At 32.2% G+C, this 27,030-nt stretch overlaps 1 protein-coding gene across 1 annotated transcript in view; it reads right to left on the reverse strand.

Moving 5' to 3' along the window:
* LOC142333993 (uncharacterized) overlaps nt 1-27,030 on the reverse strand; it is a 142,121-nt gene that overhangs the window by 108,158 nt on the left and 6,933 nt on the right. The window contains exons 3-4 of the mRNA XM_075381659.1: nt 25,543-25,620; nt 472-630 (exon numbers count right to left, since the gene is read on the reverse strand). Of these exons, the coding sequence (XP_075237774.1) occupies nt 472-630; nt 25,543-25,620 (237 nt within the window). The remainder of the gene's footprint in view (nt 1-471; nt 631-25,542; nt 25,621-27,030) is intronic.

Below are 27,030 nucleotides of genomic sequence, written 5' to 3' on the forward strand. Positions count from 1 at the left end.
GCATCCTGGAATAGTCGCTTTAATTTTGGAAGGACAGGTAGAAGGGAAAAATTGTGTAGGCAGGCCACGTTTGGAATATGTAAAACAAATTGTTAGGGATGTAGGATGTAGAGGGTATACTGAAATGAAACGACTAGCACTAGATAGGGAATCTTGGAGAGCTGCATCAAACCAGTCAAATGACTGAAGACAAAAAAAAAATTTTCAATGACATCATTTTCTAATGCTGCTATTTAATAATTTACAAAAATTGAAAAAATGACTATGCCATTTTTAGAATTAAAGATTAATATTTAAAACTTTCATCACTAATATATTATTAAATAAATTAAAAGATCATCAGCAATAAATTCAGCTGCAACCATGTTGATGATAAGTAAAAACATAAATTATTCAACAGTAGCAGATTGGTTACTGTATGATTTTTCATAACCAAATATCAAATAATATAGATAATAAAAAAAAACTTACAGATATTCCATCTTCCACTACACAAATATCACTGTCCATGCTATCATGTTCCCCATTCTGCAATAGATCATTCCCTTTTCCTCCTCCTCCTCCTCCTTCTGCTTTATAATCAGCCAATAACGTAGCAGGTGATAACGGTTCACATTTTACTTCTCTTTTCTGTAAATAAATTAAAATAAATATTTAAATGCTATACAATATCTATGCATTACTAACACAATAATAATCCCGTCATCCTTCATTCAAAGAAAACATATTTATGACAAAATTAAAATCACATGTTAAACATTAAAATCCTGTTTTTCATATGTATGTATTAAAAGTTATATTGACAGTTGAAAAAGCTGTGTATTTGATTTAAGGCTTACATAGCAGCTTTCCTATATGACTGGTTATTATGATATCAATGTGACACATAACAATTAGCAACAGTACAGTGGAATCTTAGTTTCTATCACTGAAAAGTACTTTTGCTGTTTTTAATTTGAAAAATGAAATATTACTTAACTAACATAGATAAATGTAATTTAACTTTTTATTTTTTTTTTTTTTACAACAGGGATTCAAGTAATGAATTTCATATTTAAAATTTATTTACAGAGTGCAAAGAGCTCTACTATAAATGCAATGCACTTTTTCCAGATTTCAGGAAGGTTTTTGACCCTGAAGCGAGAAATATTTTTTTGGTCCATGTTGATCAATCCTTACACAGCATCAATGATAGTTTGAGTCAAAAATTCCTCGAGATGATAATCAGACGGCATTAAATCTAGACTATACAGAGGTAAGGTAGCAAATCCTGCTTGAGCTTTAGTAGTGTTTCCATAATTAGAACGATAACAAAGGTGAGCAGTATCCTAAAGGAAACAAACAGCAAAACCCAAGAACTCTCCTTTCAGAAAGAATTTTAAGTATTTTGGAAGGAGGACTCAGAGCCTAGACTTTACCTGCTAGCACTCAGCTGTTAAGTTTTATCATATGTAGCACTGGATAGGAAATAGATGAAAAGAGTTCCAGAGTCGGATTAGAGCCTTCTCACAAATCCCAAAGTTGCATTAACTCCTCAGATCTGATGTCCTCAGGAGGATCAAATCTTGCACTTCCAGAACCGATAATGTGGAAGAACGGATCAAAGATAAGGAAAAAGGATAGGTGTAAGAAAGGATGATCTATAGATTAGGACAGATCGGGTGAACTACGAGGTCTGTAAATAAAGTAATGAGAGCGGTTCAGAAAAACATTTTATTTACAATCCAATTATACATGGACTCTTAACACCTTCGAAATAGTTCCCTTGGGAAGCCATGCAATGCTTCTAACGGTTTTCCTACTCTTCATAATAGCGTAGGAACTCAGAAACTGGAATATCCTTCAGATAGTTGGTACATTTTTTTTAATGTTTTCTATTGTTCCAAAATGGTGTCCTTTGAAGTGTTTAAAGTTGCGAACACGAAAAAGTCACAGAGACTCAAGTCGGGTGAATAAGGTGGTTGAGGAACTACAGGAATGTTTTTCTTTGTCAAAAACTCATTACTTAGAGAGTGCAGTGTGACAAGGTGCATTGTCATGATGCAGTATCCAGTTGTCTTTGATGGCTGGTCTGTAGACCAATGACAAGGATAAGGACAATGCCAATACTATCGAAGAAACAATTTACCATAGTTTTGTTTTTTTTTTGTCTTCAGTCATTTGACTGGTTTGATGCAGCTCTCCAAGATTCCCTATCTAGTTTGATTTTTTTTTTGCTCATTTTTGCTTTTTTGGAGCGTGGTGAGTTTGAAGTGTGCCACTCCTTAATCTGGCATTTTGATTCTGGGTTGTACTCAAATATTCAAGATTCATCACCAGTAATAACATTTTTTAGAAAATCAGGATCAGTTTCAATTCGCCCTAGAAGATTACAGCACACCTCCACCCAGTTGTTTTTCTGTTCAACAGCGAGGTATTTTGGGACCAATTATACACAAAAGTTTTTCATGTCTTATTTGTTTGTCAAAATTTGATGGACTGTGGTACAATTCAATTTAAATTCTTCTGCGATCATTTTGACAGTTAATCACTGGTCATACTGTTTCTGAAAAGTCTCAGATTTGATCAAAATTGTCGTCACATTTTGATGTTAACGGTCTTCCAGAGCATGGATCGTCCGCAACTGATTCCCAGCCATCTGAAAATGCTTTAAACCAACCTAAAACTTGGGTTTGTGACAGATCCCCATCTCCATATGCCCTTTTCAATATTGAAAAAATTTCAGTAGCATTCTCACGGACTTTTAACACAAAACTTGATTGCACAATGTTGTTCATAATTAGTATCACTCATTTTAGTGAAGCACAACAAAAACTCATTTCACAAAAAGTTTGTTTACTTCTCACGTGGCAACAATAGACTAAAAATACCTAATATATATAAAATATACTATAAATAATAATATATATAATAATATAAATACCTAATACCTAGTATAAATCAGCTGTTCATATAACCATATGTTTACTAGTAACTTTACAGTGTTGCCAATTTGGCTGCCAAAAAAATTAGTCTCATTACTTTATTTACAGACCTCGTATTGCTTTGCTTGGGATCAAAAAATTGCAGGCTTTACTCATTCTTTTAAAATTGCAACATAGTGTTGAGCAATGTGGTTTCATTGCTCTGTGAGAAAATTCAGAGGGAGCATTCTCTGTGAATACCACAGCAAGGTTGTTATTATTTTCCTAGCTGAACATGTGGTTTTCTACTTTCTACGATGGGAAGCCTAAATGATGGTGCTACATAAGCTTTCAATCTGAAATGAAATAGTACAATTATGTTTTATTAAAGATTATTTTAGTCTAAAAACTCATCTCTAAACTCATCATCATATTAGTTTTGTTAACAGCAAATAACCATCTTTACTGTCATCATTAAAAAAGACATGGCACTTACCTAACCATCACTTACCTAACCAACACTTTGCTAAAATTAACATTATCTGTATTGTTTTAACACTCCCAACATTATTTAATTCTTAAGAGATTTCCCTATTAATAACCTTCAGTTTTTTCTCAAGTATATGTTTCAATGTGAATGTGTTATTACTTTATGTTAGAAGAGATAATTTAGATAGATCGACTTTATGTTAAAATTTTTTTTTATTTTCTTTAATTCTTTTTTGTATTTTAAATAATTGATTTGTGTATTTGGTGGGCTTGTTTTATTTTTTTATTTCTTTTTCTTTATAATTGATAGGGTAACATATATTTTTTGTTGTTTAAATATTTGAATTTTTATTGTTGTTTTATTGTCTGTCTATTTACATTATTATTTTGACCTTTTGTCTAAGGTTTATATTTTTTGATTTCATTTTTTGTTATTTACAAGCACACGGTTCATTTTCAAATCCCTTTTGACGTTCTCTAAAAGATTTCCATCATTCATACACCCTAGAAAAATGCTCACCTCCAAATTAAGTTTTTATTTAATCTTATATAAATTTGAGATGGATTGACATTTTTCAAAAACTTAATAATGATTTGCTGCGCATAACTACCACACACCTCCTCTCAAAAAAGAGAAAAAGGGCAACTAACACTACTTCAGATACACAAGTGTTTGATCGTGAAGTCACATCTACCTTACAATCATTAAAAGAGTAGAGAATAATAATTACTGTTTATATTTGAATTTCCTTATTAAAAAAATTATTCAGTTTCTAAATCAGTTGCATTGTTGCTAAGAATGCTGTTGCAATAGTATTGTCTTGAACAGTTTATAACACCAGTTTAGAAGTTCAAACAAAAAAATACTTCTAATTTTCTAAATTAAATACTAAATATTTAGTAATACTTATTAAATACATACTTATTAATTTTAAATACGTATTAATTTATAAATACTTGTTAATCTAAACTCTTAAATTCTAAATACTTATTAATTTTTTGACCTTAATGAACTAATTTAAATTACAATCCCAAGGTATTCAAACTGTCAACAACATACTTTAAGGTTGACATACATTAAAAGTAGGATGATTTTGGAAATTCATATATTATACTGTCAAAAAACTAACCACAAACTGAACATAAAATTTAAAAAATTACCATAATTAACTCTTTGTACCCTTAATTTGGTTATGTACAACTAACTCCTTAATTAATTCACAAAATAAACAAAAAGAGGTATTGGACCAGTGTAGAGTATGTAAGAATTATTTTTTTTTTAAGGTGAAGGTAAACAAACAAATACATATTAATTCAACAAATCTATTTACATTAATTATTCATAATTTTTCAAAATATGGTACTTTCTAAAACATCTCCTGGATGAACACCAGGTTCCAGTAACAAGTATCACAATGTATATGATATATTTACTTCAGTGTATCATAATGTATGTATCTCGAATATGTAGTTTCTTTTTTCAGTTTGACTGTCCAATTGGGAAACATATCCAGTGCTTGTGCTTTTTTATGTGAAAATATGAAATGATTCTTCCCATTCAAATCTGAATAATATCGTCTGTGAATAGTCAGCCCGGTTAGGGCTGAAAGTCTCCAATTAGACTCGTCAATGAAATTTCTTTAAATTTTAATGTGACATGGTTTGCAAATTTTCTTCATAGCACAATCACTGAATAAAATGTATGAATTCATAATAGAAGTGTTCAACTCCCAGAAAAATAATTTTCTCCACAATTTCAAAGTCTTCTGCATAAAGCCCTACGATGTTGCATATTTGTCTGTGACATCCACTCCACCCAAATACTTATTGTAATATAATATGATGATCGGTTACTTTATTTCTTCATTACTGGCACTTCTAGTCATGGTTTTTCTTCTTCTTACAGATTGTGAAACAGAAGTCCATTTTGTACTGAACCTCGTAACCACTCTTTTGTCATACCATGCTAAACCTAACATATTTTCTTTCCTATATGATATTTTCTGTAAAACAGATAGTTTTGGTTTTTTAATTTCTTTTGGCAATCCTTTTCTCAATTGTTCATAATTGTTTCAAATTGGCTTCTTTTAAAAGTTCTGTAGCTAAAGTGGGATTCGTGTCAATAAATATATAACACACTTTGGCTTCAGGAATTGAATCATGTAAATTTTGAAAAAAGTTTCAACACAATTCTGCTATTTAAAGTAAGATCTAATCTCATCTGTAGTAATTTTTCCTTAATATAGAATGAATAAATTAATATAACTCATTTTGGAATCTGCCAAAACATAGTCAAAGCCCCTATTTAGTTGGCTTTTAAGGGTTGTACATAAAAAAATTGTATTTTCCTGTTGAATAAGATTTAAGATTGTAGACTTAACAATGGAAAAATTTTCACAGATATATATATATATATTGTTCCATGGATTTTTGATTTAGGTGATTTAGAAAGTTACTCGCTCTTTGTGTCCTTGCACTAATTGTTTGACTGTCTGGCAAAACAGTTTCGAAATGGAGTACCTAACATCATTCCAATAAAAACTCTAGTTTCATTCTCAGTTAAATCTTTCCAATTTTATCAGATGGAATATTTGTTTGATATCTTTTTGGCATATACGCATTAGTTTCTATCACTTTTTTTTTTTAGCAGTCAGCATGAAAGATAACTCAAAACCTAAGAGGAGATTTACATCTGGGTGGAATTTTTGGTCCTACAACATTTTCACTGATTAAGAAGTTTATAACATGAAGATAATTGTTGTTCTCAGTGTCATTTTTCTATGTAAGTTTCAACATAATGAGTAGTAGAAGTATACTGATCGGTATTATCCATATCCTCATCATCACTTATAACTTTCCTCCTCTCTCCTCTTATATTTCTTCTTCTTATAATAAATTCCTTCATCTGATTAAGGGACTAAAAATTTTGACTCAAGTGTTTAAGCAAATCGGGTGATGTTTTTCAATAAACCAAATTCATTATCTATTTGAGCCATATATTTATCCTCACTACTTTCATACCTGCTGATAGTTTTCATTTGGAGCATCTTTATTTTGGCATTATTTAGAACTAGTTTATTTAAAACTAACGTAAAAGTTCAATTATAATTCTGAAAACACTAATGTATAATGAAAAAGACTAGTATGTATTTATATAAACGAAATACAAATCATTACAAAACACAAAATATATTTTTCTAAATCATATCGCACTTCTTTTCGAGGACACAGACAATTTACTACTAATAATAGTGGTAATAAGATAGTAAAGGCACATACAGCCAAATACCTGTGAACTTCATAAAAGTACCCCTTGTACTTGAAATTTATAGAATATTGCTGTCAATTAATACATACTTCGCACTACAAATGACTGTATTGGTTCTATTACAATAATAGTAATAATCTAAAATTTCATAGAAGGTTGAAACATGAAAAATCCAGAAGTATTAAAAAGTGTTTGAAAGAAAAAAATTAAAATTTAATAATTTTAGAAATTCTGTCATATAATGTTAAGCTAGATTCAATATAGAAGTTGGTGTAAGAAATACAGGCACCTCACATTTGACAAGGCGGTAAGCGTTGTAAGCAATTTTTAAATAAATTCAAAAATTGCTTACTCTATACAGATGGTGGAACCCTTAAAATAAACAAAACAGTCATAGCTAAAATTTTCCCTATTTTAACCGCATATGAACCATGTAATATGTTGGCATTATAAATTTATATCTCAACACATTCAGAGTAATGGATTTTCTTCCATATTACATTAACTGAGAGATGGCAGCTGACCATTAATGACCTTATTCATATGAATTTTCTACTTGCTTTGGGTTAAATATAATCCTGCTAATTAAATCCCTTTATCGTTACAGTCATTTAATTTAATTTATTTTACGTATAAAATACAGCAATTTTATTGTATTTTTTTTTTTTTGGCAGTTTATTTCATTTCTATTGTGCAAGTGCTTCAAATTAAGCAATGTTTTTAAATTTATTAAGCGTTATCAAATAATTGATAATGGAATGTTATCTAATCTATCTTCTAATTGGAATGTTAGAAGCTTAAAAAAGGTTGGTAGGCTAGAAAATTTAAAAAGGGAAATGGATAGGGTGAATGTGGATATAGTAGGAATTAGTGAGGTTCGGTGGGAAGAGGAAGGCGACTTTTGGTCAGGTGATTTTAGAGTAATTAACTCAGCGTCAAATAATGGGCAGGCAGGAGTAGGTTTCGTGATGAACAAGAAGATAGGGAGGAGAGTGGAGTATTTCAAAACGCATAGCGATAGAATCATTGTAATAAGGATAAAATCAAAACCTAAACCGACAACGATTGTTAACGTTTATATGCCTACAAGCGCCCATGATGATGATGAGGTAGAGTGTGTATACGAAGAGATTGATGAAGCAATTAAACACGTAAAAGGAGATGAAAATTTAATAATAGTTGGAGATTGGAATGCAAGCATTGGAAAAGGCAAGGAAGGAAATATAGTGGGTGAATACGGGCTGGGCAAAAGGAATGAAAGAGGGGACCGACTTATAGAGTTTTGCACGAAGTATAATTTAGTAATTGCCAACACCCAATTTAAAAATCATAATAGAAGAATATACACTTGGAAAAAGCCAGGCGATACTGCAAGGTATCAGATAGATTATATCATGGTTAAGCAAAGATTTAGAAATCAACTCGTTGACTGCAAAACTTACCCTGGAGCAGACATTGATAGCGACCATAATTTGGTGATAATGAAATGTAGATTGGGGTTTAAAAACCTGAAGAAAAGTTGTCAGATGAATCGGTGGAATTTAGAGAAGCTTGAGGAAGAGGAGGTAAAGAAGATTTTCGAGGAGGACATCGCAAGAGGTCTGAGTAAAAAAGATAAGGTAGAAAATGTAGAAGAAGAATGGGAGAATGTTAAAAAGGAAATTCTTAAATCAGCAGAAGCAAACTTAGGCGGAATAAAGAGAACTGGTAGAAAACCTTGGGTTTCAGAAAATATATTGCAGCTGATGGATGAACGTAGAAAATATAAGAATGCTAATGATGAAGAAAGTAAAAGGAACTATCGGCAATTAAGAAATGCTATAAATAGGAAGTGCAAACTGGCGAAAGAAGAGTGGATTAAAGAAAAGTGTTCAGAAGTGGAAAGAGAAATGAACATTGGTAAAATAGACGGAGCATACAGGAAAGTTAAGGAAAATTTTGGGGTACATAAATTAAAATCTAATAATGTGTTAAACAAAGATGGTACACCAATATATAATACGAAAGGTAAAGTCGATAGATGGGTGGAATATATTGAAGAGTTATACGGAGGAAATGAATTAGAAAATGGTGTTATAGAGGAAGAAGAGGAAGTTCAGGAGGATGAAATGGGAGAAACAATACTGAGATCTGAATTTAAGAGAGCATTAAAAGATTTAAATGGCAGAAAGGCTCCTGGAATAGACGGAATACCTGTAGAATTACTGCGCAGTGCAGGTGAGGAAGCGATTGATAGATTATACAAACTGGTGTGTAATATTTATGAAAAAGGGGAATTTCCGTCAGACTTCAAAAAAAGTGTTATAGTTATGATACCAAAGAAAGCAGGAGCAGAAAAATGTGAAGAATATAGAACAATTAGTTTAACTACTCATGCATCAAAAATCTTAACTAGAATTTTATACAGAAGAATTGAGAGGAGAGTGGAAGAAGTGTTAGGAGTGTTAGGAGAATAGAAGAAAGATTAAAGAAAAACAAACCAACATACTTGGCGTTTATAGACCTAGAAAAGGCTTTCGATAACATAGATTGGAATAAAATGTTCAGCATTTAAAAAAAATTAGGGTTCAAATACAGAGATAGAAGAACAATTGCTAACATGTACAGGAACCAAACAGCAACAATAACAATTGAAGAACATAAGAAAGAAGCCCTAATAAGAAAGGGAGTCCGACAAGGATGTTCCCTATCTCCGTTACTTTTTAATCTTTACATGGAACTAGCAGTTAATGATGTTAAAGAACAATTTAGATTCGGAGTAACAGTACAAGGTGAAAAGATAAAGATGCTACGATTTGCTGATGATATAGTAATTCTAGCCGAGAGTAAAAAGGATTTAGAAGAAACAATGAACGGCATAGATGAAGTCCTACGCAAGAACTATTGCATGAAAATAAACAAGAACAAAACCAAAGTAATGAAATGTAGTAGAAATAACAAAGATGGACCACTGAATGTGAAAATAGGAGGAGAAAAGATTATAGAGGTAGAAGAATTTTGTTATTTGGGAAGTAAAATTACTAAAGATGGACGAAGCAGGAGCGATATAAAATGCCGAATAGCACAAGCTAAACGAGCCTTCAGTAAGAAATATAATTTGTTTACATCAAAAATTAATTTAAATCTCAGGAAAAGATTTTTGAAAGTGTATGTTTGGAGTGTCGCTTTATATGGAAGTGAAACTTGGACAATCGGAGTATCTGAGAAGAAAAGATTAGAAGCTTTTGAAATGTGGTGCTATAGGAGAATGTTAAAAATCAGATGGGTGGATAAAGTGACAAATGAAGAGGTATTGCGGCAAATAGATGAAGAAAGAAGCATTTGGAAAAATATAGTTAAAAGAAGAGACAGACTTATAGGCCACATACTAAGGCATCCTGGAATAGTCGCTTTAATATTGGAAGGACAGGTAGAAGGGAAAAATTGTGTTGGCCGGCCACGCTTGGAGTATGTAAAACAAATTGTTAGGGATGTAGGATGTAGAGGGTATACTGAAATGAAACGACTAGCACTAGATAGGGAATCTTGGAGAGCTGCATCAAACCAGTCAAATGACTGAAGACAAAAAAAAAAAAATATCAAATAATAAGTTATTTAAATGTTCTCTTTTAGTTCTGAACTCTATGGATCATTTTTACATAGTTTTTACTTCTTTTTCTTTTCCCAACAGGATTTCATTATTTTGTTCTTCTGTTGTCACCTTTATTCTGTCCATCTATTCAGGTTTACACCCATACCCTTCTTTTTCTTTCTCTCCGAAAACTTAGATTCTTGAATCGCTTTTCTAAATTTATCTCTGTCTTTATGCAGATCCTTAGAAAAACTTAATGTTTTTAGATCTGTTTCTATTTCTTTAAACTGATCAGTCTTTGTGGCTCTATATATAAATTAAATATTTGTTTGTTAACCTTTTGTTATTCATTCTACATAAATGTCCATAAAGCTAGTTATGGACCAGTAATATAATTTAAAATTGTTAAGATAATAGTTACTATTATCTTTTCTACTAAGATCGCTAAAGTTTCTATGTTACACAAAAAAAAATTAAAAAATCCTCAAAGAAAATTTACCGACAAGAACTATAAGAAATTACATGAATGCACCGACATATAAATTAACAAAATATTAAGAAAATACATTAAAAGATATGGGAACATTGAAAAACCAATTACAATCAGTCCCTTGGCTTGTTCCCTGTTTGGGGTCAACCCTCCTGATACTTTTACACCACTCTTGGTGATTTTGTGTCATTTCTGGCATTAAGCCCAACACCAGCATATCATTATGGATGGTTCGTGTCCAGGTAAGTCAGTGGGCGGCCTCTCCCCATCTTGCCATCCTTTATGGCTAAAACCTGACAGGTCGTATGAGTTTCACTTCTATGCATTACGTGTCCAAACCAGCGTAAGCAGCTTTCTCACATTTTTTGCTGTATTTCAGTTACTTCAAAAGTATCTTCGATGTACTTGTTTTGGATTTTGTCAAGTCTCGTAACATCACCTGCCCATCGCAGCATTTTCATCTCTGTGACATGCATTTTTTGCTCTTAGCATTTCTTATCCCCCAGCACTCGGATCCATATAACATTGCTGATCTAACGATTCGCTTATACATTGTGCCTTTAGTTCTAATAGGTACCAGGATAAATCAAATATGAACAGGATTTTATTTTTAAACAAAATTTCTTTATTGAAAAATAAAAGGCAAAAAATATAATTAATTTTCTACATCGTTTCCTGCTTTAGAAATAAATTTTTCCCAGCGAGAAGGAAAGTTTTTTATCGTTGCATCATAGAATAAAGCCGGTTGTGTCAGGAGCGAATTGTGCATGAATCCCTCCATGCCCTTGTCATCTTCAAATCGTTGCCCTTCTACAGTTTCTTTAAGTGGCCCAAACAAATGAAAATCGCAGGGCAATAGGTCCGGCCTGTAGGGAGGATGATCAAGTTGAGTCCAGTGCATTTATTCTAGTTTTGAGACCATTAGAGTTGCAGTGTGGGGCCCAGTGTTGTGGAGAAGGATGGCCTCTCGAATCGGTTGGTCTCATATTTTGCGGTGATATGCAGTCCTCACCTCGTTCAACAGTTTGTAGTAGTAAGCAGCATTGATTGTGCATTGCTCGTGCAAAAAATCAATGAGCAAAATGCCTCATCGATAAAAAAAAACAGTTGAAAGAACCTTGCCAGCTGACAGTCGAGTCTTGGCTTTCACTGGGACTGCCTCCCCTTTACTCTGCTACTCTATACTGGCTTGTTTCAACTGGGGAGTGATGATACGACTTAAAAATATATCACCTTCTCTCTCACACCTTGCTGTAAGCCTCTGACAGACCTACAAATGTCTCAACTTCTGATCTGTGGTCAAAAGGTGAGGGACCCATCTGGCACACACTTTACAGAACTGCAAGTAGTTTGTGATGATCGCTTGACAGCTCCCATAACTTATTCCGAGCTGCTCTGCAATTTCGGATACTCTCACGCATTGATCATCTTCAAGAATGTCTTGAACCATGCAAATATTTTTGTCTGTAATGCTGGTCCGAGGATCAGCAAGGTGGAGATAATTTTTTAGGACTTTGTATTTGTCCATTAGTATTCTTACGCAGTGTATGGCGTCTGTGCTGTCATAGTAAAACCACACTGGTTTGTGGTTGTGGTGGAGAGTTTATTTAGTCTAATGATAATAACTCTTTCCCATATCTTCAGGGTGTGAGGTTAATTTAATGGCTCTATACTTCTCACATTCAGCAATATTCACCTTGTTCTTATCATGTTACTGAGTCTCAACATATCTGGCATCTTCCCAGACGCAAGGATGAGATTAATAAGGTTTGTCAGTCACATAACTTCAGCTGTGCCTGTTTTCTTTCAGAGTTCTACTAGGATTTAATCCGAACAGATGGCTTTACCATTTTTCATACCAGAGATAGCCATACTCACTTCAGATAGTATAATAACCTCAATAAGGCCAAGTACATAAAGGAGTGCTACAAGCCACTCGTGTGGAACTCCTCAATTCAGAAGATGTTAGAAATACTCATGCCATCTGTTGTTAATTTCATTGTTCTATGTTAGTAAGTTTCCTGAAGCAACATTGACAAACTTATTTTGTTTGAAATTCTGCATTTGTTTGTAGCGTTGTTTGGCTATTTTGAATATTTCCTTATCTGTTTGTGGATTTTCTACTCGGGTGATCAGTCTTTGAAGATGGCAACGGCTTGTTTAGCTGCTTTTTTGCAATGATATAAGTCTCTTTAACCATATCTGCTTGTGTTTCTTGCATTACCTTAAAGTTATTTTTCTTCTCTCTGAGCTTTTGTTTGACATCATCAGACCACCAGCTGGCATCTTTTCCAGTATTCACTTTGCCTTTAGATATGCCAAGTTCTTTCTTGGCAGTGCTGGTAATTCGGGTGTGGAGCTTGTTCCATGTCAGCGTCTTGGGTTATCACAAAGTCAGTGAGATAATCTTGACGTGAGACTCTATTTACGGTCTGATCACCCTCCAATGTTTTCAAGTTATACCATTTAATTCGAGGACAGGATTTTGCTTTGCGTTTTGTGTTCCAAATGGGCATTCGGAGAGAGGCTACAAGGATTCGATGTTGGCTGGTCATAGGCTCTCCTGGGAAGACTTTATAGTTCGTAAACATTGTGGGCATTGAAGTGAGTCACACAGAAAAAATCTATCAGAGGCTGAGCTTTTCCACTCCTGTAAGTTATCAGGTGTTCGCTTTTTTCTGGAAAAAAGTGTTGACTACTGGCATGTCATGATTAACAGCGAGCTCTAAAATATCCTTCCCCTGATCATTTGGGATGCTGAATCAGAAAAGTTCCCACAGATACGTATGTCCTTGGGGGCCTTTTGACTAACATGTCCACTTAGATCTCCCGCAATTATTTTACTATCTGTGTTATGTATGCCCAAAAGTACATCATTTAAGTCCTCCCAAAAAGACTCCTTCTCTTTCTTATCGCAACCTGTCTGAGACGCATATACAGAGATAATGTTAATGGGAAATTGATTATCCAGTGCTAGTTTGAGGTACATTACTCTGTCATTTATTCTATTTACTTTAATAAGTCGCTATTTGAGGTGTTTGTCAAGAATTATACCCATGTTGTTTCTTGATGTTAATTAGCCACTATACAGAGATTGGTAGTCATAACCGATATCCCTGGATTTAGCACCTTTCCATTTAATTTCTTGGATGCTTATAAATAGTGTTGCATCTAGGTACGTCGCGTAGGGGGGATGCCCTAGTATATATTGCATGCTTCATTTGGGAACTCTGACCATTGCTTCCGGGGGGTGCCCTAGTATTTACCACTTCACTATTTTGGTGCAATTTATACTGTATGAAGAGAATTTGTTTGACTTTGATGTTTTACAGCCAAACCTGATGCCAAGATGGTAACCTTACAAAAAGGCTATGTCGCCGTCATTGAACTTCATGCGATTCTTCCACTGCCAATTCTTCTGTTCGTTTCAGACTAAACGCACAGCACACTTACAGGCTCTACTCCGAACATGTTAAAGAAATCCAAAGATGGGATTTGATACGGGGTGTCCTTGACCTTTGTGGTCCGTGGGAGGTATTTTATTTCCCTCCAGTCACCTCTTACATGATGACTGATGAGTACCCCCTATCCGCCACCTGGGGCTGGCTGTGTACTCTAGGGATCCCCTATTGAAAAAATGTTTACAGGTGTTATTGAAAAACTAATATACAGTAAAAAAAAACTCAAATGAAGTAGCAAAAAAGTAAAAAAATGTAACAATAACAGAAGACTGTAGAATTGTATCAATTGACATAGAAAATGTATATTCATCGGTATAATTAAAAGAAACAATAAAAATTGTAGAAAAAAAAGTATATGAGAAAAAGATAAATAAATTTATAAACAGAAATTATTAAAACTTTGGAAACAATTCTTCAGCAAAATCAGTTAAAATTTTATAATAAAATATATAAAACGAAGGATGGATTAGGCATGAGCGATACTAAGCGAAGTATTCCTACAAAATGTGCAAGAAGATAATATACCACATATCAATAGAAAATATAAATGTTTAGAATATATTAGGTATGGATGACAGTATTAGTATTAACAAAAGAAATAAATAATGAAGAAAAAAATTTAGAAGAAACGAAAAAATTCCACCATAACATTAAATACACAACTGAAAAAGAGAAAGATGAAACTATTAATTTTCTAGACCTAACAATAAAAAGAAATAACAATAAACTAGATTTTGAAATATATAAAAAAGAAACCTTTACAGATAATATCATAGCTTACAATTCGAATCACACAATGGGACATAAATTAGCGGCTTTTAGATACTTGATAGATAGACTACATAAATTACCATTAAAGAAACCAGCGTACAAAAACCATAATACAAAAAAAGAATTACACACTATTTTTCAAATAGTAGAAAATAACAAACAGAAATATGAAGTATCAGTACAATAAGTTTTGATAATGGAGTGGTTCAGAAATGTGTCAACAAGATATAAAAATAATCAAGCTAAGAAAGGTAAGCAGTACTAAACATAGAAATTATATATTTAAAGTTATTTAAATTATTAAACATTAATTTTATTATTTAAAAGAAGACAAAATCCACTTATCAGGTAATATAATACATTTTTTATTTTTACAGAATATAACTTTGTTGAATACATACTTTATTAGTATGTATAAAATGACATAATACACTTCTTTTATTATTTAATGGTTCATAATGATTATTTCATGTGTGAAGATGATCTTGTTAAGTATATTCATAAAAATTAGACAATAAACAGTTATATTAATTCAATTTACATACCCATTTCAAAACAGAAAAAGTCACCTGGTAAAATTAATTCTACTGCAGTGCTGAAAATGTTAAACAAACTGAGGATCCTCTAATATTACATCCACATTGCTGATATGGATATAGAAATGTAACTTTTATAAAAATTAAATTTATTCTAAGACGTCCTGCTATCTTCAACAAGATAGTGGGGTCTTGATAGTAAACATAAACAGTAGTTTGTTAACAAGTAAATAACAGCCTATGCAGGTATGAGTATGTCCATTCTAACTCAAGTTAGAAGAGGTCTTGTTATCTTCAAGTCATATTAGCCAACCCACAATTCATTTGATCCTTACATATGTTAAGACCTAACATGTATATTTCTGGCTTGTTCCTGCAATCAGTATCTACATATTGTATACAGTACTTCTTATATGCAACTATCTGTAATCACTTACACAAACTAATACGAACTATTCTAAAAACATTATTGAAGACAAAGAAATACTGAATACGTCTGCTGTTTTTAATTTTCCAATGTTTTAAAGACCACAACTGTTTTGGAAAAAAAAATTGCAGTTTGATGTTATATTTACTCTGAATACAGCATTTAACTGCTCATGTCTCCCATTCTTTTTTACAACAGTTTAGGTATTCTTTTGTGGGTTGTTCCTTTAGTTTACATAGAGTTTAATTTTTTTAATATTTATAGATGTTTCATTTATTTTTACAACTTCAATTGAACTATTGTACATGTATGAAACACGCAACCAGTTAAGACAGTAAATTATCACAACCTACTGATGAGTACATCATTGTTTTCCACCACCAGTCTCTTTTCCTTATCTTAATTCCTTCTTGTCCATTACTAGGTTCTGTGAGTGCATATCTGCCCTGCTAGGTTTTCCATTCTGAGGAAAGCAGTAACAGATGCAATACATCTGAATCTGATAGGATGAATGTGTGGTATGATGTAGGCCTTTTTTATTACCTGGTGGCTGCACAAAAAGCCTAGCAGCCTAATGCCTATCAGGTAAAGCTAATTCCCTCCCAGTGTGCGATGTATGATTTACTTAACAGAAAGTAGATTTTGCAATTAGAATACATCTTATTTTTGCAGGATAACTTTATAAAGAAATAAATATCTTTAAATCTGATTAAGCTATATACATTACAATTGTTATAAATGGTGGTTTTAAAGACAGTGTGTACTAAACAATTCTTTGTAAAAAGTCACACAGATAGGGTATAGCAACTTGCAAAGAAGTAATAAGTTAATAAATAAAGTCATAACAATGAAACAAAATAAACAGTTCATTTGTGGTTAAAAAAAAAAATTATACAATCTAGATTTGAAATATCTAAACATCAAATTAGCAAACCCTTAATTATTTATAAAAATAGAAATTTAGTTAAAAATAAATTAGAAATTTAATTAAAGGTTACTTCTCTCTCCAACAATTTAGTTTATAAATTATGCATATGCTTACTCTACATCACTGTCAACATTACTTAGAATCTACTTTTCAACTGTATTGCTTCTTGCTTCCTCTGGCCTAAGAGATTTCAGGTTTACAGTACTAGGAAAGTCAAAATTTCTGTTGGTGGAATTCTTAAATTCCACCAAATTGTCTTGCTTGATTACAATGTGTTTGTTTTTAATGAGAAATTATTAAAAACTCTGCTCATAAATACCCATTCTGCATAAACTCAAATCACCTCTTAAATTTGATTCTGCTGCACCTTTATTGATACCAAAATCATGAGTAATTTCCCTGGAAGTCAATCTGCAATCTTTATTATTAAATTCTGAAATTTTTCAACATCTGCATTTTAGTTAAATAATTTATGGTATGTCAAAACAAGAATCACTTTCTACTCAACACAGTCATTTTCAAAAAAGTTAAACTATTCTTTTAAAAGTGTAACTTCTATAGAATCTTAAATAATCACTGATTATATATATATTATTTTATTTTATTAAATCAACCAAAGTACAGAATAAATAAAGTAGGATGACTTACCTTACCTTCCACTATAAATGCAGCAGTGCTTTCGCAAATTACTCACATCATCAGCTGCATTACATATTCATAAACTCATCTCAAATTACATTATAAACTTCATAAAATCTTATTTAAAAATTAAAAATCAATTAAAAATAATTTTAAGTAAAGTAATTATGCATGTTGTTCATCTAACTGAACTTACTTTACTATACTGACTGAAATATATTATGCATCATTATCAAAATAGATGGTATCATCTTCTGCATATTTAATTTAATTTGAATTTTTTTTTTAATTTTAATTGATTTTATGCCTTGAGTTCATATTTTTACATATGTAAAAATTTTTACAATTTAATTTTTAATGTTAATTTTAATTAATTTTTCATATTTCAAATTTTGTTTCAATTTTTAATTTAACTGAATAAAAGTTATTTAAATATTTAAAATAAAAAGATTAAAGGTTTTAAATTTTAAATAAAATAAATAAATGCATGATATGCTACTACATTTTATGAAGTTTATAATGTAATTTGAGATGAGTAAATGATTATGTAATGCAGCTGATGATGCGAGTAATTCGTGAAAGTACTGCTACATATACAACGGTAAGTCAAAAGGTATTTTGACAAATTTTTTTTATACAAATTTTATTTTTATACAAAAGGTAAGTCATCCAACTTTATTTATTCTGTACTTTGGTTGACCTAATAAAATAAAAATATTTTTGTATAGTACAGAAGAGTATGATTCTAAAAGAAACAAATAATAAAGAAAAAAATAATATAAAAAATATATATAAATTCTATTAAATAAACCACCTAGTAGAGAATATTGAGATAATACATATATCTTAACTTAATTTTTCATGAAAGTAATTTTGTGGGATTCTGCATCCTCAGTCATGATTGAAATAATTCCGTTATTACCTAACAAAAAAATAAAAATAAAAAACTAAAATAATGAAAATTGTGTATTAATTTACACAAGTACTGCTATCGTTGCACTTTTTATAAGAATGTTTCCTTCAAACACTGTCTGATGGTTTAACAAATGAAATTTTGTTTGTATATCAGAAATAGAATGTTTATTGTTTATTAAATGGTCTATCATATTACATAAACCTAATTTATTATTTTTTTAATTTCTATAATGTTCCAGAAATCTAATTTTAAAGGATCTATTTGTTTTTCCTATATAAAGAGCATCAGAATCATTACATTTAATTTTATAAATTCCACACAGATTGTTTATTTTATAATTTTTGTTTTTTAAATATTCTATTATGTGATTATTAGATTTGTATAATGGAGACATTCTGACACGGCATGTTCCCCTGTTTAAACAATCTGAAGCCACTTATCGGACTGGTGGCCACTGATTGCTCAGTCTTCAGTCGGACATCGTCGAGAAAAATTCAAAGTATAAATGAAAGTTAAAAACATTAGCAACACTACCAAGATTATACATGCGTAATATGTAGTGCCACATTTTTAAAACTTTTTTTGTGTAATTTTTTTTACTGTACTGTAAAACTTTTAAAATAAATTCATTTATCAGTTGATTATCGAAAATTTACAAATTGTTTTGTTGCTTATATAAAGTTTTTTATAAGCATCATCAATTTGCATGCATTAATGTTTTTGTAAACAAATTCATGGTTGTCTCACTGCCAGCTACGAACATTTGAAATAGTCTAAACATATTAATCATCGGGCTTGGTCTTGTTTCCTTCCAATAAATTGTTGCTTTCTTAAAATTTAATGTGCACATGAGTCATCTGCTTAGTCATCACTTAACCAACATTTTAATTCAACAACAAAAACAAAGAAACGTATTCTGTATAGTATAGAAAACACAGTCGTTACTGTTAAATTGTCATATGCAATTATGTAAAAATTATTAGGAAAATAAGTTTTACACATTCATTATTGTTTATTTTTGTTTTTATTTATCGATTTATATTATGCATATTTGTATAATACCAGACATGATTCAGTTGTTTTATCATTAGCAGTTTTACATTTGTAGTTATGAAAATTCCAAAGAAAATAGGTGATGATTTACAGTGAAACTCACAAATTCATTTTCAATGTCTATTCTTTTATGAAAAAAGAAGCCACGGAAGGTCTATGGTTAATAACAAAAGTTCAGGAAAGGGTTGCTGAAGAATCAGGAGTTTCTTGCTGTAGTGTTCAGCGAATAATTGAGGAAAGTAAAAAAATACAGCATTAGGCAGTGAATTTTCTACTCCAAACAAAAAACCTTCATGAAATATACCAGAAACTGATAACTGACAAATGTGTTATCAGATGAACTATAATGAATTTCATGTTTCTCACGGTCAACGATCTACTACAAAAATTCATTAGTAGTGATAAAGAACAAAATAGACTTTAAAGGAAGACATTGGGCTAGCGGGAGGTTATTAGACAATTAGGGTTCAGATGGAAAAAGACGTGCAATAATAGAGAATTTTTGATAGAAAAATACAGTGGTGAACAAATTAGTCCAAACAGAGGATTTTTCACAGAAAATTTATTTTTAAAAGAAAAAATGTTTAATAGTCAAACTTACTCAAATTTAATGGTTTATGTGTCCTACTTTGTTTTTTATTGTCTTATTAATCCTTTTTGGCATTGATTTCACTAAGATAGAACAATGATTTTTAATTTCTTCATATCAAAACCAAACCTGTATCACTGAACTAATAAAATCAGTTTTTGTACTACAATTCATTTTCCCAAGTCTTCTTTTTAGTATGGTCCATAAATTTTCAATGGGATTCATCAGGTCAGGGGAGTTCCTTGGCCACAAGAGCACTTAAATTTTTTGGTCTTTGAATAACATTTTTGCTTTCTTTGACGTGTGATAAGGCGCAAGGTCCTGTTGGAAAATGAGTTCTGGGTTGTTCTGCATAAGCGGGACTTTTTTGCTTAGGCGTATGTTAATATATTGGTCCGATTTCATCATCCCATTTACAGGCATAAGTGCTCCTGGCTCTTCATGTATAAAACATACCCAAAACATCTTTTTGGCTGGGTGTTTAGGAGCTTGTTGCAGGGGCGCTGGTATAGTAGTCTTCTCATCTGCTGAAATGAGTCTTCTTGTGAGTCTTCTCACAAAGAAATGAGTCTCCTCTGAAAAAATAACTTTTTTCCACATCTCAACAGTCCATTCTCTATGTTTCTTTGCCCATTGAGGTCCTTTTTATCTTCATAACCACTGTCAGTAACTGCTTCTTTTTAAGTTTCTGAGCAATCCTTCCCATGGCCAACAATCTTCTATGAACTATCATATCAGAAAAATTAGTCCCACTGGTTCTCAAGTCCTCATTAAGATCAACAGTTGAAAATAATGGATTAATTTTGCTTTTTCTTATTAGTAATTGATCCTGTATAGACGTGGTTCTCTTTTTCCCTCCACATTTTCCTTTTCTCTTTGGAGAGATGAAACCTGTTTCCCTAAACCTTTTCACGATTTCATTTACAGTGCCAACCCCCACTACACTTACTGGCAATCTGTCTTTGAGTCAGTTGTGTGTATTGGGAAAGAGCAACAATTTTTGATCACTTTTGTGGGGTTATATTCGTTGTATTAACTAGAAACGAATAACAAACTTATAACAGAAACTCCCAAGGTCACAAAAAACTAATTGACAATGAATTATAAAAACCACTATTTTGTTCGTATATGAACTAACTAACTGAAGACGGCCAGTCATTTATATGGATGAAATGTATGTGCATTTGACACACACACACACACACACACAAAAGGCCGTGCTGTTGAACGAACGATTCTGATGAAACAATTGGGTTACTAGCTTCGATTTCTATAGGTCAAAGAACAATGAACAGTAATCTGTTCATGCTAGTGGGGAAAATGGTTTCGTAAAAGACACATTACTGATTTTCAAATCTGCACAAAAGTCTGGCAACTACCATGATAATATGAGTTACAGACATTACGAAAAACGGGTTATAAATCAACTCATAAAAAATTTACTAAAACATTCAGTTTAGTCATTTATAACGCACCATATCACAATCTGGAGTTGAATGGTGCAGTGAAATCAACCTCCAAAAAACGTGAAATGATTGAATGACAAACTGAAAAAATATATTATTCAATAAAAAACTGTTAAATCCAGAGCTATATAAATTAATTTATCAGTAAATCAAGATTTAAAATGAATAAAACAGATGCTTTACTTGCTAAATCAGTTATTACAGCTTCCACCGTATCACCTGGATCTCAATCCGATTGAGATGATGCAGGGTGATATAAAGAATTATGCTGAAAAAAATATGATTTTCAAATAGGATGATTGTATAATTAGTGCAAGATAAAATAACTGCAATAGATAAAGATAATTGGATGCAAAATTGCCAGAATGTGCAAGAATTAGAAAAAAAATATTTAGAGACCGAGCCCATGATTGACCAGGTATTGGAAATTATAGTGAATGCAGCAAACAATCGTGAAACTGTACTGATTAATAGTGACAGTGAACCAGTGACGATGACGATTCAGATGGTGAAATTAACAGTATTGAAGAGTTACATTAATTAGGTTAAGGAAATAATGTTACATTTAATGTTTTTTCCATAAGTTAGTATCTGATTCCTGTAACAAATAAATTTTTCCCTGCATTTGTTGCATACCTCCCACAGCTGTACATCTACTGCCCTCGACGAGAGCCTTGCTATAACTGCTCAGTGTATGCTAGTTTAAATATTTCTTATTGTAAGTTTTAATAATGTTTTCAATGTTATTATTAGTGTATAAATACTTTACGTATATTTTTCACTCTTTTATACCTTATAATGTATTTAACTATTTTGTTATTGTTATGATAGTTTTTTATATATATTATTAATTTAAGTAGTATCACATCCATTTTTGAGCTCATTCATCTTCCTCTTCTTTTCCTGCTTTCTTCATCATAATGCTTTTTTATCATTTTGCTGATCATATTCCAGTTTTGGACTCCATATAACATTGCTTTCACAATATTATCTGGTGTCTGTAAACCTATTCTCCTGTGTACCTCTATTCTCACCTGCTCCCATCTCGCTCAGCAGAAAATTGTGTGCTCTGCAGTATCCATGTCTCCACAACAAATGCAAGAGGGCACCCTCCTCCTTTTCCTTTCAAACAGGAAACTATTGAAACTGACATGGTCTGACAAGAACGGTTACTTCATAAGACAGTTCTCTATGTCTTCTTATCAGCCATGGCTTTATTTGAGGTATAAGCCTTCTAGTCCAGTATCCTATCTAAGCACCCAATCAGCTCGCTTGCTACTTTTCAACAAGTTCTCTCCATGTCTGATTTTTTTATTTATCTCCTACTCGATTAATCACTTCTTCCACTAGCAACTCCAAAAGCAGAGTCCCTGCTATAACCATAACCACCGCTGTTGAGACTGTAGGATAGGCACATGCCACTCCTATGGCCAAAAAATGTTGAAGACTATGCAGTTTTCTCAATGTCGACATCTTTTCCAAAGCTCTCCTCCAGACCGGTACTGCATTAAGTGTGACTGACCTCACCACTGATGCCAAGATCATTCTCTTGGAAGTTCTGGGCTTGCCAATTCTGTACATCAGTCTGGAGACTGCCGCAACTGTTCTCCTTGCTTTATCCACAGTCTCGACTATGTGTGGCTGGAAGGAATATCTATCATCCAGCCAGACGCCAAAGTACTTTGCCTTCTGCACTGGTATTACTTCTATCCCATTCACAATCAGTTTGAGGGGTCTCAATTTCCTCTTGCTAGCCACACTACTACCTCAGTCTTTTCATGGGCTAGATGAAAGCTCCTGGTCTCCAGTCACACATTCACCATTTGGATGGCAGCGTTTCCTTTATTTTCAATCTCCTCTTCAGTTTTGTCCATTATCACTTGTGAGATGTCATCTGCAAATCCTGCTACATGTACTCCTTCCAGGAACTTTAAATTCAGTACACTATTGTATGTAACATTCCACAGGAACAGCCCAAGAACCGAACCTTGCGGAACCCCACATTGCATATCCATCTCCACCTCTTCGTCTTCTGCATTGGCCACCACTGATCCCTCCCAAAAATAGTCCTGTATTATCTACATAAAATATGAGCTGATCTTATTTTGGAGCTCTTGTAGTATCCACCCAAACAGTAGCAAACTGAAAGTGTTTTTCACATCCAAAAGCACTACGCCAGAATGGATCTACTACGCCAAGTCCCTTGCAGCTTTATCAGCTAGCTCTACTAATAACGCTACTCATGGTATATCCTTTCCTGAGGCCATATTCGTGGTGACTAAAGCCTTCACCCTGTTCTACCTCATTAGCAAGCCTTTCCACAATCATCCTCTAAAAAGCATGCTGAGGCAATTTATCAGTCATAGGGATCTGTAACCTGAAGGGTCCGTATCCCCCTTGCTGTCTTTCTTTAGTAATACCAGTTTAGTTTTCTTCCAACTCTGTGGTATGCATCCATCGAGTAAGATTCTATTAAAGGCAAACAATATGTGGAAGGGGATGGCATCTACCGCTACCACTTCATACGGGACTCCATCCAGTCCTGGACTCTTCTTTGTTCTTAATCAAGCAGCAGAACAAAGTAACTCTTCTAACGAAAACAGCAGGATATCAACTGCAGCTACTTTTGTTATGGGCTCACTACGCTGTCGAGGGAAAAGTACAGCAATTCACTTAACCACCAGCTCCTTGGACAGCACAGGTAATACTCTCCCGAACCTTCCATGCACTATCTTGAAAGTGTTACCCAAATATCTTCATCCAGCCGGTCACACAACTCTTGCCATTTTGCGCACTTACTATTCATCACTGCGTGCGTATATTCCCTTCTCTTCTCCTTCAGGGCTGCTCTTGCCTATCTGATCTCTTCCAAGCCTGCTCCACTATTGGCCCTTTGCAGGGCCAATGCATGGTCGACCCGAGACTGTACAAGACTACACTTCTTTTACATTCATACATATCATCCTCTGAAGTAATACCTTAAGGTGGTTCTGGAGGCTAAACAGAAAAAGAAAAATTTCAATGTCAGTACTATGTTGACAATGTTATCACGCAAGATTATGGGAACTGTGTTTTGGGATAAACATGGGGTCCTGTTAGTTGATTTTATGCCCAAAGGGACAACAATAAACACACTGTGAGACCTTGATGAAGCTTCAGTGTGCCATACAGAATAAGCTATGTAAATCCACAGCAGCCAATTTTGGATCAAATTTATTTGTTCTCACTAATAACCAATCATGTGTGGATTAGATTTTATTTTACTGCCACACTTGCCTTTCTTCTGAAGTGAAAAGGAACAAGTTTCTTTAATTTTTAAAAAAATAACATTCACTGCCTCTAGTAAAACCCATAATCAGAAGGAATTTGTCATTGTGTCATACTGGTTTGCTCAGAAAGAGAAACCATTTTGAACGCTTTCTTAGGAGTTATGTCCATTATTATATATTCATGACAGAACATAAATATAATTAAAAAAAGATTTTGTAAAAAAAGTTGAAACAAACTTTTACAAAACACTATTTATACAATGAAGATTGCTAAATAACCAAAGAACAATATCCTCATGTTACACAGATAACTTAAAGAATGGCTGCGATGATGCAGTGTGGCCACATAGAAATAAACAAAAACTTCCATGTTTTCATGGGGCTTAATTTGCATGCTACTATGTGTATATGTGTGTGTGTGTGTGTGTGTGTGTGTGTGTGTGTGTGTATGTATATGTGTGGGTGCCATTTGAGTTCAAATATCATTTAGCTTATTGTAAACTTAAGCTTAACATTATTCATGAAATTAAAAAATTATGAAAGCATAATGACAGTACTATGCTAAGTACAAGGTTAAAGCATTATCCTTCCTCTTGAGTCCTTCTCTTGAGTTTTGATCATCAAGAAAATTCAGTTTTAAAACCAATCTTGTACATAAAGTAATGAAGACATTAAACTTTAAACTTTCATTAAACCATAACAGATTTAATTTATACTCATTTTCAATGATAATAAATGGAGTTATTATATGAATGTTTAAACTTACAATCTGAGTATTTCTGTAATCAAAAGCTAACGGATCTTCAGCACTTTCACTAACGTTATCGAACACCCAGTCAATCACCTATAGAATAAACAATCTACATCAAACAAATAAGTAAATAAATAAATATATATATATATTAAAAATAAAAAATTTAATTTAAAATGTTATTAATATAAAAAATTCGTCTAATAACATGTTAGCTGTATGTCTGTTAAATACAGATAACGTTATTAGAACATTTTAAAATATTAAAAACATTTTATATTTAAAAAAAATAAATTAGACTGAACAAATATTTGTTCTATATATTTTAATGGACAGGTTTTATTTTAATGTGTAAATGTAACGAAAGAAGAAAAAAATGTTAAAGAAAACATTACTGAAGATGGGCTAATGCCTGAAAGTGCTATAATGACAAAAAAAAAGTAAAGGTAAGAATGTTCTTTAATTCTGTACTTTGTGGACTGGCTGGAAAAATATGATTAGCTAAAATTTACATACAGAGGAGATATAGACTACAAAAAGTTTAATTTAAATAAATTAATAATATATTAATTTATGTAACATTACAACCACGGTATAAAAATTATTATTAATAATAAAATTATAATAAAAAATTATATCACCAGATGCAGTTCATAAAAAGTAAAATCACCTATTTGTCTGTAATGCTTTCAAAGCTTACAGCTCCATCATCAGCAGTTTCACTTTTTAAAAATTACACAAACTATAAATTAAAACATTATTTATAAAATATTGTCACTATTATTTAAAATATTCAAAAAGAACAAATTAAAACTGTCAATATATAATATATGCTGGATGTCCCAAGAAGAAATAGAGAAACTTTCAGGACATGTTCTACTGGTGAAAATAATGGAAAAAGTTCATATAAACATAGGTCTGGGAACCCTTTGTTTTCGTGTGAGGCTAGCGAAAGATTTTGCCTGGCTTTCAGCTCTTCTAATAAAAAGCCCTACTATAATTTTTGAATAATAATTAAGGAGTAAAGTTTGTGGTTTCTTATGTAATTTGGGCCAGCAACTATGACAAAATAGGTCCTGAACTATAACTCCAACAGTTTTTAAGATATCCAACATAACACACAAAATTCAATGGCGAAAAACAAGTTTTTTGTGTCTTGTGCATTCAGTGTCTCATGAAGAAACGGAATGAATTTCAAAAAAAAGTTCATATAAATCTGTCCAGAAATGTTTTGTTTTAAAGTTGTAGCTTGCAAAAAAATCTGATAGAAATCCTGATAGAAAAAACCTGATAAATCCTGATAGAAAAAACCTGATAGAGATCAAGGAAGAACCAAGGGCTTCATTTTATCCTTGGAGCTTTAGCTCCAAGGGTAAAATGAAGCTTTACTGAAATTCTTGTGAGTTAAATTAAATGGTAAATTTTATGGTTTTATATGGTCTTTGATTTGAAAAATATATTCTTATTATTGCTGAATAATAATATATTTACTCTTTTTACCCC

This window comes from Lycorma delicatula, chromosome 13 (genome assembly GCF_047948215.1).
Source record: "Lycorma delicatula isolate Av1 chromosome 13, ASM4794821v1, whole genome shotgun sequence".
In the NCBI taxonomy this organism is placed as follows: domain Eukaryota; kingdom Metazoa; phylum Arthropoda; class Insecta; order Hemiptera; family Fulgoridae; genus Lycorma; species Lycorma delicatula.